This window comes from Poecile atricapillus, chromosome 14 (genome assembly GCF_030490865.1).
Source record: "Poecile atricapillus isolate bPoeAtr1 chromosome 14, bPoeAtr1.hap1, whole genome shotgun sequence".
NCBI lineage: Eukaryota > Metazoa > Chordata > Aves > Passeriformes > Paridae > Poecile > Poecile atricapillus.
The window spans coordinates 1,492,069-1,506,456 of NC_081262.1; the positions used below are offsets into that span (position 1 = coordinate 1,492,069).

General features: G+C 54.5%; 1 protein-coding gene across 6 annotated transcripts in view; it reads right to left on the bottom strand.

Annotated features, from left to right (window-relative positions):
- Positions 1-14,388, bottom strand: part of LOC131584575 (ankyrin repeat and fibronectin type-III domain-containing protein 1-like) — a 244,447-nt gene that overhangs the window by 14,092 nt on the left and 215,967 nt on the right. For all 6 annotated transcript variants that reach the window (XM_058849855.1, XM_058849854.1, XM_058849856.1 and 3 more), the window contains 3 exons: positions 1,257-1,458; positions 732-939; positions 240-434 (listed from right to left, as the gene is read on the bottom strand). In XM_058849855.1, the coding sequence (XP_058705838.1) occupies positions 240-434; positions 732-939; positions 1,257-1,458 (605 nt within the window). The remainder of the gene's footprint in view (positions 1-239; positions 435-731; positions 940-1,256; positions 1,459-14,388) is intronic.

The following is a 14,388-nucleotide window of genomic DNA, read 5'->3' on the forward strand; positions in this document are numbered from 1 at the left end:
TACAGGGACTGCTACAGTGAGGATGGTCACTCTGAACATTCCTGTGTCCATCTTGGGCCTCTCCCCAGCCCCAGGGACGTATTCTCTGATGGAACACGTTCTCCCCTCCATGCAGCCATACTGCAAGTCCTGGCCACAGGGTGCAGGGACCCTCTGATGGGTGCTGGTGCCATGCATAGCCCCACAGCCCCCGACACCAGGACAGCCCCCCAACCCCCAGCCCTCCTGTGGTCACTCACGGGCATGCTCAAACCCTGCCTTCATGCGCTTGTAAAGCCGGAATCGCCACTCCCAGGCCTTGAGCTGCTTCTCCTTCTCGGAGCAGTCAGCGTTGGGCGCCTCGTTCACCACCTGTGCCATCAGCTCGTTGACACGCTGCTCCGCTTCCCGCACCAGCGTCGAGAGGTGCAGCGAGCGGCTTTCCAGGCTCACAACTGTGGGAGGGTGGCCATGGCCACAGAGCCCAGGAGGAGAGGGAGAAGAAGGTGGTTAGGGCAAGCTCTGCCTCTGCTGGCAATGACTCCCCACCCTGACACCCCATCCTCCCCTCTGTGTCCTGGTCCTGGGGTCCACCTGAGCGCACGGTTCCCCTCGAGCCCTGCTGCAGCCTGCAGCAATCTCCCACAGCCCAGTGATCGCCTCCCCACCTGCATCCAATGTCCATAGTGCCCCACTGCACCACGCTGGAGACCCAGGTGATGAGCAGAGTGCAGCTCCCTGTCCCAACTCACAGTGTGGGCTCTCCTTTGCTCCTGCCTGCAGCAGGGCCCTGGCAATGGGAGCGTTGTTGGTCATGATGGCGATGTCCAGGGGCAGAAGCCCCTCGCTGTTGGGGGTGTTGAGGTCCAGCTCCTCAGGGCTGTAGTGCTTCAGCAGCTCCTGCACCCTGTCAAGGTCCTGCAGCTCCACAGCCTCAAAGAGTGCAGCATTGCTTTGGAACTGGGTGAATGGAGAAATGCAGCTGGGCTGAGCACAGGGCACCCTCCATCCCACCAAACACCCTGGACCCTCATTAGCACCCCATGAACCCAATCAGGGAGAGGGTGCCCTCATCCCAAGGGCTTGGGAGCATCAGCTCTTTTCAGACACATCTGGATGATGCCAAGGAAACACCTGGAACAGCTCCAACTGAACTTGCCACAGCTTCACTTAACACATTCTTGTGTTCTCACCCAGGTTCCAGCACCACCCACACAGGGACCCTCAGCCCCCACAGACCCTCTATCCCCATCTGGCTGGAGGCAGTAGGCACTGACCAGGTAGGACTTGCGGAGCTTCTCCTTCTCACCCCGTCCCACCAGACTGCCCTCATCAAAGGAGGTGTAGTTGACGCGGAATTTCCCAGACAGGTTTCGGTAGAGCCTCTTGGCTGCATTTGGTGAGGAAGGGCCTGGTGGCTTCCTGGCCTGTGCCAGCTGCAGGTCCCGCATCTGCTGCGTCATTTTAGGGGAGGAGGACCTGGAAAAAGCCAGGAGGGAAATGAGGCACGGAGGATGTGCCAGAAAGGCAGAGGCACATCTGTACTGTCAGGACCAAGACAGGAATCAGGAGAGCCAGAAAGAGGGAATGGGCAATGTGAGCAGCTGCAAGGTGGATGCCAGTGCCAGCAATGCCCTCACCCATCTGTTTTCAGCTGAGGTAGATCTGTTCCTCCTCCTCACCACTGCTGATGGCTCTGCAGTGGTGCCAAGGAGCTCATATGATCCCTGCAGGTAAAACATTTCATTCCAGACACAAGCTGGGATGCCCAAAGCAACCTCAAGCTGCTCTGCTCTACAACTAGCCTGGATCCATGTCACCAGGGCAATCTTTCCACACACCCAGTCTCCACCATCCAGCTCCTACAGAGATGGGCTGCCCCATCCAGGGATGCCCAGCCCCTCAGCAGTGGAGGCTGCAGGGCTCAGCAGCCCCCAGAGCCGTGCTGGGTGAGTGCTGTCCATCACTGTTGGCTTGGGATAGCCTCGTGTACCCTTCTCCACACCCACCCTTCTACAGGAACCCATGTCCTGCACTTGCCACCATCCCTCAGCCCTTTTTGGTACATGACTTTTCTTGGAGTTGTTATTCCAGCAAAGGGCACTCTCTGGAAGTAAAGTGGGAGCAGGGAACATTAAGGGCCATTTCTAAGGGCCTCAAGACAATGCCAGGTCCTGATGGGGACCAGTGACCCCAGTCTTCTTCCTACCAAGAGATCCTCACAGCTGTTCCTTACCTTCTCCCTCCATTAACCTACAAAATCTTTTCTCCTCTCTGATTATAGAATCACAAACTGGTTTGGGTTGGGAGGGACCTTGAAGACCATCTAGTTCCAGTGCCCTGCCATTGGGACGTGATTTTGACTCTTATTTTCAATATCTACAAGTCACAGGGAAAGCTGGTGTCTTTTCTGGGGCTCTCCAGAGTGGGAGCTGTGCCTTTCCCTGCAGCCAGGATCCTCCTATCTCCATCAAGACCTTATCCCACCAGTCAGAATCCCCTGCTTTGGTGTGAGCATGGCCTTGTTGCTGTGTGGGGCTTTTGCCCATGAGTCATCCCGTATGGCATGGAGGGTTTCCACTGCGTCAAACATCTGATCCTCTTCTTGCTGGAGCTCTGGCACAGTTCCCAGAGAGGAGCATCATGTCTAAGGAGCATTTAGCATGGCTACACTTCACACAGTTTCTCTCTTCACAGTTTTGACCCCATCCCCCTGTGTATATTTATACACAGGGGGATATATTAGGGGCAAGGTCTTCCCCCCCTTGCTTTACTGGTTAAATATCAAGTGTGATAAAAGCATGACATTTGGCTGAAGATCATGCCAAAACACTCCAGAGAGGCTGTGCCTGTGGTAAGGATGTTTATAAAGCCATCATCATGAGACAGGATATTAATAAACCCTCACTCATTTCAGATGAGGCACAGTGGGCTGCAGAAGGACTTTAATGATTTTACCTTTTATTACTGTGATATTTAAGAGTGGAAAATGCTGCGGAGGTTGGCTCCTGGCAATCATTCATCTCACCAGCTTCAGCCTGTGGATTTAGAGGTCTCCAGTGTGGCCCAAGCCACGGTGTCAAGTTGCTGCCCTGGGTTGCTCCAGGAATGGACATTATCTGAACATGGGGCTTCACGGATCAGACACTGAGCACCAACCACACCATTTGCAAAAGCAGACAGGTGTTTTGTCACTTCAGGTGGCAAAATACCCTGGAGCAGCCACGTGGGAGTGGGTGAGTTTTGAGCAGCAGAGTTCTACTGGTTCTGGTGGGGAGGAAGGGATCTGCAGCCAGGAATGTGTCACCATGGTGGGACATACCTACACAATGCAAGGAGGGGCTGGAAAACCAGTCCTGTGGTCTCCAGGACCTGCCTGGCTCTGGACATGGAGTCCTCAGCCTGTGCACACCACGTGTCATTGTGGACAGGGAGCAGCCCCTGGCACAGCCTCTCCTGAGGGCTCCTCGTGCCAAGGGCTCACACACAGCACACACAGCCTTCTGCAGAGGGCAGGGACAGGATCCCAGAGGGCACAGGCGCAGCAGCACATCTCTGCTGTCACTGGGGCAGAGATGAGAAAAGCTACCTGTGCCTGAGCAGGCAGAGCTGTTCTGGAAGGAAGAGACAGGAAGGCAGATCCTGACCTCAGGCAAAGCCTGAGATGCAAAGCATTGCCTGGCATATTTAGGAACTGACTTGAAAGGTTCTCCAGCAAAACCTTGCTCTTTCTCTTGTGTTTAAGAGTTCCCTGCTACCCAAGTTCTTCTGTCTCCTCTCCACCTCCAGCTGCTGCTCTGAGGTGAAGGTGACTCTTTCAGCAGGCTCATCAACAAGATGTGCAAATTCCACTGCAGCTCCCCTTCTTCAAAGGAGGCAACAATGCTCTCCCACACAAGAGTGCTCTTCCCTCTATGGAAGCTGGAGCAGACCCTGTTGTAACAGATCCCTGCTCCATTTGTGCCTGCAGAATCAAGGTTTAAAACGGAGTGGTGTTTTGGAGAGAAGGTCCTTTGTTCTGCCAATTAAAATACATGGCAAATGACCCAGTGCAGGCAGACTGCACAGCTGGGAGGAAGCTCTCTCAGAGATGGCAGAAACAGGGACAGAGAGAAATTTCTCACTGTTTTCCCTCCTCTAATTTGCTTTTAATGAGAACTAAAGAGATGGAAATTATTCAGTGCTCAGGAGTGAACATCTATCTACGTTAAACCAGCTGCCCCCAAGATAAAAGAGTTTCCTGCCCTGTGGTTATGAGTCATCTGGACTCAGTGAAATGGTCTTGATTTATCTAGAGCTAAACTTTACCCTAGAGCAACTGATAGCTGAAAACACCTACAGATGTCCTGCTCTCAGAGGCCAACCAGCCAACACCAGCTCACCCATGGCAAAGCCCCATCCTGCAGGGAGGAGTGGGAGGAGATCCCACCTCCTCCACCTGAAGAGTCTCAGTGCAGCCAAGCTAAATTTATCCTAGCCACAACTGATTCTTGTTGCAAATTATTGTCCTACTGTCTGCAAGCAGGGGACAGGTGCTTTGCCTGCCCCAGCAGTTCAGCTCTCTGGCCATGGGGGATGTGTTTGTGATCATCAGGGAAGTGATGTGGACATCAGGTTTGCAGTGCCATAAAGCCACACACCAGCAAACTCCATCCCCCTCTGCAGAGAAGAAGCTGAGGTTCTGTGGAAGGATGAATTGGGGCTGGTCAGATCCATCTGGGGTCAGTTTTGGGCCTCTCATGACAAGAAAAACCTTGAGAGGCTGGAGCATGTCCAGGGAACAGAGCTGGGAAGGGGCTGGAGCAGCAGGAGCAGCTGAGGGAGCTGGAAAGGGGCTCAGCCTGGAGAAAAGGAGGCTCAGGGGGCCCTTCTGGCTCTGCACAACTCCCTGACAGGAGGGGACAGCCGGGGGGAGTTGGGCTCTGCTCCCAGGGAACAGGGACAGGAGGAGAGGGAACGGCCTCAGGCTGGGCCAGGGGAGGGTTAGATTGGATCTTGGGGAAAATTTCTTCCCTGAAAGGGTGGTCAGGCACTGGCACAGCTGCCCAGGGCAGTGATGGAGTCACCATCTCTTGAGGGATTTAAAAGCTGTGTGGATGTGGCACTTGGGGACATTGTTTAGTGGTGGCCTTGGCAGTGCTGGGTTAATTGTTGGATTTGATGATCTTAAATGTTTTTTCCAATCTTAGTGATTCTAACTATGATTCTGTCTCAGGAAACCAATGCAATAGAGGTGGTTTTCTTTTTTTAAAAAGCACATGAGGATGGATGAGCATAAGGCACCTTCATTTTTTCCCTTCCTCCAGCATTGAACACAAGCAAATTCACTGGGTCATTTATAATGTGGTTTATGGATATTCTGAATGTTAATGTTTGCAACACTGCAGATCTTGGCCTAGTAAAAAGTGTTAATAATTGTTGCAATTCCTTGATTTTAAGTGAATTTTGTTGAAGGGTGTAGCCCCTCTGAGTCTCCAGCTGAGAACCAGTCCCTGACAGCCAGGGCTGCTGTGGCCAGGACAGAGCCCAGGGGGCTGGGAGAGCAGGGCCAGCCCAGCCCAGCTCAGTGGGTACCTGCACAGGCAGGGCATCACCGCCCTGCCCACAAATCACCAGGCAACACATAAGGAAAAAATTTTTAGCATGAGGGTGGAGAGGCCCTGGCACAGGGTGCCCAGAGAAGCTGTGGCTGCCTCTGGATCCCTGGAAGTGTCCAAGGCCAGGCTGGATGGGGCTTGGAGCAGCCTGGGATAGTGGAAGGTGTCCCTGCCCATGGCAGGGGGTGGGATGAGGCAAACGATCTTGAAGGTCCCTTCCAACCCAGAGCAGTCCATGATTCTATGATGTGGCTGGTGGGGACCATGGTGGCCATCTCACAACCTCTCACCACCAGGAGCCTGGGCTGTGAACAGCTCCATGTGCCAGCGGTGCTGCTGCTGGCAGCAGTGACCTTCCAGCCACACCCTGAGGCTGCCTGGTCCCTGCTGCCCTCCAGGCTGGCTGTGGGAAGGAAAAGCTCCCTGGTGCCTGCCCAAAGTGGCAGGGAGAGGGCAGGCTCCAGGTACATGACATCAGCTCAGCACTATGCTCCAGTCCCTGGAGTCAGTGTGGGTGGCTGTCACTCCAGGGAGCTGCTCCCACCATTCCCAGCCTGATGCAGCAAACAAGGAAGCAGCACAGCTCTGTGCCTGAGGAAAAGGGAGCCTGAAGGATGAAGGATGGAAGATGCTGATGGCTTTCAGAGGACAAGGGTTGGTATTGGGAGCAGAAGAGGAACTGGGCCCTTGCAGAGTTTGCTGAATTCTCACAGCCATGTGGATGTCAGTGGTGTGTTAGCACAAGATGCAAGGGATGCTCTCCTGAACCAGGCTCCAATTCAGTTCACAGGGGTACCCAAGGTTGGAACAGGCAAAGGACAGGAGAACCCTAAAAACCAGTTATCAGGGAGAGACAACCCAATCCAGCCAAGCTCACCCCAGCCAGGAGCTCGCAGCAGGAGGTGACCAGCATGGGCAGCAGGGCAAGGGGGCAAATCTGCCCCTCTGTCCCACTCAGGTGAGACCCCACCTGCAGAGCTGCCTCCAGATCTGGGCCCCCAGCACAGGAAAGTGAGTCCAGAGGAGGCCACAGAGATGCTCCAAGGACAGGAGCTCCTCTGCTCTGGAGCCAGGCTGAGGATGTTCACATGTTCACATAGAAGAGAAGGCTCCAGGGAGACCTCTGAGTCCCTTCCAGTGCCTAAAGGGGCTCCAGGAGAGCTCAAGAGGGATGAGGGACGGGGGCCTGGAGGGACAGGACACAGGGAATGGCTTCCACTGCCAGAGGGCAGGGATAGATGGGATATTGGGAAGGAATTGTTCCCTGGGAGGGTGGGCAGGCCCTGGCACAGGGTGCCCAGAGAAGCTGTGGCTGTCCCTGGATCCCTGGAAGTGCCCAAGGCCAGGTTGGATGAGGCTTGGAGCAGCCTGGGATAGTGGAAGGTGTCCCTGCCCATGGCAGGGGGTGAAATGAGAGGAGATTTAAGGTCACTTCCAATCTGAGCTGTCCCATGGCTGTATGATCCTATGAGATCAAGTGGCACAATCAACATACAGGTGTTTTCTGAGAGAAAAATCTGAGTGTGAGAGGTCTCTCCACACCTGAGGACACTTGGCCTGACCCACATCCAGGGCCACGCTCAACCCTGTGCAGCACAAGTTCATAACTATGGCCATGGACACGGACACCAACACTCTACAGCAGAGACCAACACTCAGAGCAGATCCTCTGGGGAGAAGGGGGACATGAGGTGCCATGTCTGGCATGAGGAGGAGCTGCTGATGCGTTTGCATTTTCCACTGGTTTTGCCTATGCATAAGCAATTTTTCACGACTGGCAAAATAGAGGCTGGATTAAAAATGGAACATGAGTAGGGGAACCCATCCAAAGAGTGGGATTTCATAACCCATCAAAAAGCACGCTCAGAACTAGGACCAAATGCTATGATCAGCATCCCTGCAAGGCAGAAGGGCCCTTGGAGCAGCAGGCACAGCAGTTATCCATCCTGGGCTCTGCACACCACCAAGGCATTTAGGTGCTGTGCAGTGACCTGGCCATGCAGACGCAGAGCAAAACACTCCTGCTCCATGGAAACATCTGTGTGCCTAGAAAACACACTTGCTTATTGAAACCTGGGTCCAGGGAAAGGCATCAAAACAGACTTTGTTTCTTTGTTAGTTAGTTAGTTAGTTTGTTTGTTTGTTTGTTTCCTCCAGCTTTCCTCTTTTCTCCCCACTTGGCAAACCTGCTGGGTTTTGTTTTGCGTGGAGCTGAAGCAAGCATGCCCCTTTTGTTTAGCAATAAAAACTAACTTATATAGATGCTGCTCCTGCCAAGACATTTTTGTTGGAGCTCCAGAAGCCCAGTGCTGTTAGACCCCAGTGCTTGGAGGAGCTCAGTGTGGTGTCAGGCCCCTGGGTCAGTGCAGAACTTCCTGAGCACCAGTGGCAGCACATCGTCCCTGCTGTCCCCACAGCAGACACCACGGGGTGTCTGTGCTGCCCGAGGAGATCATGGCACGTGAGAACACATGGCAGCAGAGAACACCCCCATGGACACACAGCCCACCCTGGCACAGCAAGGCTCTGGAGTGGAAAGCTGACTCCCAGCAGCTCGGTATCCAAATGAAAAGCACACCCTGGGTGAGATCTGAAATGCCCAGCAGTGCTCAGTGCCCTCCACCTCTCCAGGGGATGAGGAAGAGCATTACCCTTGGAGCACTTCCCTTGGAGCACTCCCCTTGCACCAAATCAGAAGGGTTTTGCACCTTTTGGGGAACACTTGTGCTGGGAGCACATGGCAAGGACCATCCCCCGGGTTCAGTCCTCACTCAGCCCTGGCAGAAGGGACTCCCACAGGCTGGACACATGAGATTCCACACCACAGGGCTGGCTGGGGGCTGGCAGTGTCCTCCTGAGGCACAGCACAAAAGAGCCTGCACAAATGTCTCATCCCCATTGCATCTCCCTCTTCAGTCACAGGCTGAATTTGGGAAAGACAGAGACTTCAGGACTCTGTGAGAGGCTTGGAGCCAACCAAATAGATCACTCACTGACAGTGTCCCATAAAACACCCCACTGCTGCAGGCCCAGCTGTGCCTTTGGGGAGGAAGGGAGTGGAGACACTTGAAAAAACTCTGCGGCAACACAATAATGCTGCTGCTTCTTGCTTTTTTTATTTTTTTAATTAGACCTCCTGATCACTGCTTAAAAGTGAGACCAGAAGGATCTTGTGGTTCAATGCTCATTAAAATGTACCCCAAATCAGACTTTTATTTGCAGTGTCCCCCTGACCTCTGCCATCACACAGAGCTGCTGTCCTGGCTGTGCCATGCAGGGGCATCCTCCTGCACACACACCTCGTGCAGCACTGCCAGGGCAGGGGGCACCTCTCCCTGGGCACTGTGCTGAGGGACACGGCACAAGGACAGGTACACCAGCCAAGGCAGCTGATGCTGCTAACACCAGCAGCCCATGAGCACCACCTTGGGCTGCAGTGAAGGGGGCACCAGTGGACACAGTCTGGCTCCTGGCATTCTAGCCTGGCTCCAGGCACCCCAAACCATCCCTTGAGGGAGGTGATAAGACATTTCAGAGGCTCACACAGTCTCCATCCACAGGTCTGGGTCAGGAAGGAGATGCTGGAAGCTTTTATAACTCAGCCCAGCTCTGCTGATTTTACTGTTTTCACAAGGACTTACCCCAGCAGAGCTCCTGCATGTCCTGTGTGGAGGTCCCTACCTGGAAAATCACAGAAAATCCAGCTTTCTGCTTCTGTGCAGCCAAACTTTTGTGGGGATGGAGCTGAGTGTGTCTGTGCATTACTGACTGAGGGCATCTCTGACTGGAGGGGTTTGGGAGCTGCTGCTCGGGATGCAGCACCTCTACGTGACCCACACATGTCCCCGGGGCACCTCCCAGTGCCAAAACCTGCCGGTCCCTCCCCACCGGCACAGGCACCGGGGATGGCTCAGCCCTGGGCTCCTATCTCCAGGCCAGGGCAAACCTTCCTCCTTGCTTCGCCACAAAGCCAGTCTTTAATTGCTGCTTGACATTAAGTATATGAGCAAGGAAGTCTTGGGTAAATGTTCTTGCTATGGGAACACACAGTGCTGAGTCTCTTTAATTACATTGTTTTTGTTTGGCTTTTTTTATTAGTTGTGCTGCGGCTTCCCCTCCCTGACAGGCCAGTGAGGCTCACGCTAAATATGGCCGGGTTTCGAGTCCGCCGTGAAACCCGAAGCGCGGCACCAGACTGGCTGGACATGGTGCAAGCCAGGGTTACGCGGGACACGCATTCCAGCCGCCGGCTCCTGCGCTCCCCCCGCGCTGCTCACACACCACAGCCTCTCCCAGAACAACCACCACGCTCCAAACCACCTCTACAGCTTCCTCTTCCTCGCCCTGGGAAATCCTCCCGTTAACAGCCCAACCCCGGGCCCCGGGCTGCCCCATTTCTGTCATGCTCATCACTTCCACACTGGTCCACATCTCCATGGTACCCATCGAGCCCATCTCCATCACATCCTTCTGTGTTCTCCCTATCCCAAACTGCCCTGCCCCACACCTGCTCAGCCCACCTCCAGGCTGCCCCTCAGGGCCAGAGAGCCTTCTTCCCGCTGGCCACACTGCTTTCATCTTCCTCTGCCCTCCTTGTTATTTTAAAGGCATTCCAGAGGATGCTGTCAGGCTTGGATGTGGTTTGCTTGGGTTGTTTGTTTTCGTACTGGAGGTTTTATGATCGCACTGGGAACAAGCCCTAATTGAGCTGCAATTCGAATTGCAGTCCGTGGGTATTTGTTTCATTTTTGGAAAGGCTCAAATGGCTGTGCAGCTTAGGCTGGAGAATGCATTTGGTTTTAACTGGAACCTGATGGAGACAGGACAGAGCAGGACAGGCTGCCCCAAGTCATGATCAAAGTTCCTGGGGAAGCCCAGTGTGGTCAGCCCAGTGCCAGGTACCCACTACACAACAGGCAGTGGTGGTTGTGATCACAGCCCTGTGACCACCCAAAAACTCTGGCACTGTCAGGGAGGAGGCAGACAGAGCCAGAACTCTGGTGCCAAGAGCCAAAGCGCACAGCCCTGGGGCCTGGCTCGGTGGGAGCTTGCAGGCACCCTGCAAACTTCTATTCCCTGTGAACTGCTGCCCTTGCAAACCCCTGCAAATCCCTGTCCCCTGCAAATCCCTGCAAACCCCTGTCCCCTGCAAACCCCTGTCCCCTGCAAATCCCTGCAAACCCCTGTCCCCTGCAAATCCCTGTCCCCTGCAAATCCCTGCAAACCCCTGTCCCCTGCAAATCCCTGTCCCCTGCAAACCCCTGTCCCCTGCAAACCCCTGTCCCCTGCAAATCCCTGTCCCCTGCAAACCCCTGTCCCCTGCAAACCCCTGTCCCCTGCAAATCCCTGTCCCCTGCAAACCCCTGCAAACCCCTGTCCCCTGAAAAACCTCGTCTCCTGAAAAATGTGGTCCCCTGACAAGCCATGTTCTACAAGTATCTGTGCCCAGCAAATCCCTGCACTCCATAAACCCCTGTTCCCTGCAAACCTCTGCAGGGGTTTGTTACCTTGTGCTTGCCTGGCACTCCAAGAAAGGAGGCCCAGCACCCCAGAGGGAGCTCAGCACCATGCCTGGCTGCTCCTTGCTGAGTCAGGAGCTGCTCCAGACCAGAGCTGCTCGCAGGGAACAGGCAGCAAGAAGGGGCAGGACCTAAAGGTCAGTGCCCAGAGTGCCCTCCATGGGAGCTCTGTGGTATCACCTTCTGCTGACCGTGTCCCACACCCACTGCCAGAACCAGCGTTCAGCCCCACACCCACATGTGCCTGATGCTTCCAGCACCAGCAACCAGCCAGACCTTCACAGGTAGGGATGGGTGGACAGGCAGACAGAGGGACCAGAGAGCACCTGCTCTTTTCCACTGCTGTCCTGCCAGGATCTCACAAGCCCAGATGCTGGAGCTGGTCAGCAGAGCCCTAAGAGACACCTCCAAGCCACTAACACCACCCTGGTAAAATCAGAGTTCCACATGGGGAAGCAGATGAGCCATGGGGACTCGCTGCCCCTCTGTCAGGAGGAAACCCTATCCCAGCTGGGCCTGCCAGGAATGAGCAGCACTACTGCCACAGCTGCATGTGTGCAAACCATGCTCCAGGGGATCAAATGCAGGAGCTGAGTCATAAGATGACTGAAATTAAAGATCACTGAAAGCAAAAGAAGGCAGAAAAAGTATCCTTGTGGGTTCACAGGGGCCCACTTTGGATCCAACAAGAGCGGGAGGTAGATGCTCAGCACAGAGATGCCCAGAGCACAACTGGCTTGCTGGGAAGAGTGAGAAGGGATGAAAGGTCACACTCACCCAAGGCTGGTCCTGTTCCCTTCCTTGTGTCCTGACACACACTTTTGAGGGGGGGAGCAGGGAGCAGGGCAGGGCAGGGGGCTGGCAGAGCCCATGGGGCCAGAGGCTGTTCCAATGGGAGGAGGAAGGGGGCTGGGATGGCAGTGTCCCAGCTGCTCTGAGGGCTGCTTCCATGTACCTGCACCCCACCAAAAACCTTCCAAGAGCCAGGAAGAAGCACTCACCTCTCTGTGCCCAACATAGCTTGAGCTTGTGCCAGAGGGATGTCATGTGTTTTGGCATAGCCTCACCCCAGGGTAACGTTCCACTGTCTCGTCACTCCCCTGACACCACCCAGCTCTCCCTCCCAGTGTGGCTTCTCCACATCACTCTGCCTTTTTCTGGCATGGTGGGGTCTACACTCAGGCCCCCCACTAGGGTTCAAAGTTTGGGTCAGCTCCTGGTTCTGCTGGAAACCGAGCTCCAGGGAGCCCCATCCCCAATCTCTCACCCTGGGCTGAGGCTGGCCTGGCATGGGGGCACAGCTCCACGTGCTGAGACCTGCACACTCATCACAGCAGTGAGAGGCAATCCATTTCCACCCAGACTTGCAGAGAACCAAATCCTTTAACCTCCTGCGCCACCTGGTGCCACCAGGATGCGCCTTCTGGTGGAAGCCACCTCTTCTCCAGAACCATCAAATGGTAGAAAAATCACCCAAGAAGGTCTTCTGGAGGTGTCCTGAGCTCACTCCCCCATGCCTCTAGCTGGACTCCATCCTCAGCCACCTCCATCCCACCTGTACTTCCCAGTCCTCCAGCCCATCACTGGGATGTTCTTTCTGGTGGAAACCCACCTCCATTCCATTGTCCCACCCAAGACGTCCAGCCAGATGGGACCAGCATTCTGAAGGAAACCAGGCTGAAGACTTCCAGAGCTGCACCCAAAGAGGTTACAAAAGGGAGCCCACAGCCAATGATCTCGGCAGGGAGGAGGAGACAATGGTCACAATGGAAGAGCAGACGAAGGCACACACCCGGCTCCAGAGCTGCTGCCCAGCTGGTAAATGTTACTGGAGTCAGAAACCCACTGGAGGGCACCCAGCAGGAGCCAGCCAGCAGTGCTGGGCAAGCCAGCCACTGCCCACAGACTGTCCCAGCAACAGACCAGGAACAGCCTCCCCCACTGGGATCTCCCTGGACCAGCATGTTCCAGCCTGGCAAACCCCTTACCCGGCACAGCTTCATGCTGCATTTGCTTGCTCCAGATCAGCTCCCTGGCCAGCACCCACCAGAATCTTCTCTGACCACCCCACCACGTTCCCCTGGAGCTGGACTCATGCCAGCACCACCCAACTCATGAGCAACACCAGAGGGGCTGGGTCACTGCCACCCAACTACAACAGCATCTCCATGGAGCCAGGGTCCAAAGCCTGCAGTAGAAGAAGAGAAGCCAGCTTTTTCCACCATTTTGCTAGAAAGCACCCTACAAGTGCCCAAGCACTCTTGTAACCCCAGCACTGACTGGGGACAGTAACCACCAGCAGGACCTCCTTCCAGCTGGGGCTTGCCTGCTCCTCGTCACACCAGAGCTTTCCCATCTCATGTGCCATTCCTCTCTCTGCAGAAAGCTCTGAGGTACCATAAAGCAGAGAAACCCCAGCTGAAGATAACACAGTCCGTGGAGGAATTTCCAAAGCCCCCAGGACAGCAATTAGAAAAAGTTTCCATTCTAATATAAAGGAGCAACTTTGAAAACCATAGGCATGAAAACCATAGGTCAATCCTCCACCTACCAGGACCTGCTCAGCCTGGACTTGATGGCCTTGAAGGTCCTTCCCAGCTGTAATGATTCTGTGATTCTGTCCTTCCACACATGGATGTGATACTGCTGAGCTCACCCATGGAACAGGCAGGTCTACAAACCCCCTTTCCCAGGTCTCACATGACAGGAGCATTTCCTCATCTTCTCCTCCCCTCACAAGGTACTGCCCAGGCTGGCCTGAGCTCTGCTGAGGGTGAGAGGCAGGTGATACCCACAGCCAGTGCCATGCAGGGGAAATGGGGACAAAGACAACATTGCCTTGGGTAAACTGCTTTTGAGACTTGGTTTTGGGAAACAGATCCTTCAGCCACCACTCCTGACCTGGACTTGTGTGAGCAAGGTGCCCTTAGAGAAAGGGACAGGAGGATGGACACAGCATGGCCAGAGTCCCTTTGCAAATGGGGACACCAGCAGCTGGTCCCTGAAGAGCTCCTCCAGACATGCCCAGCCATGCTTTCCAGTGGCTAAGCATTTGACCAAATCTGTGTTGATTTCCAGCAGGAATGCATCATCCCTGCCAAATTTCAAGTCTCTTTTTCAAAGAGTGGAGACACCAGAAGCCCTCAAATAAAGAGACGGGAGGAAAAAAAAAAAAAAAGAAATTGGCAAAGCTACCGTTTTTCCCCAACCTTCTGCTTAAAATTGGGAAAAATAGAGAAAAAAAAAAGAGAAAGTTCAGCCTCAGGCAGAAAAGCATGGAACAATCCAGCCCA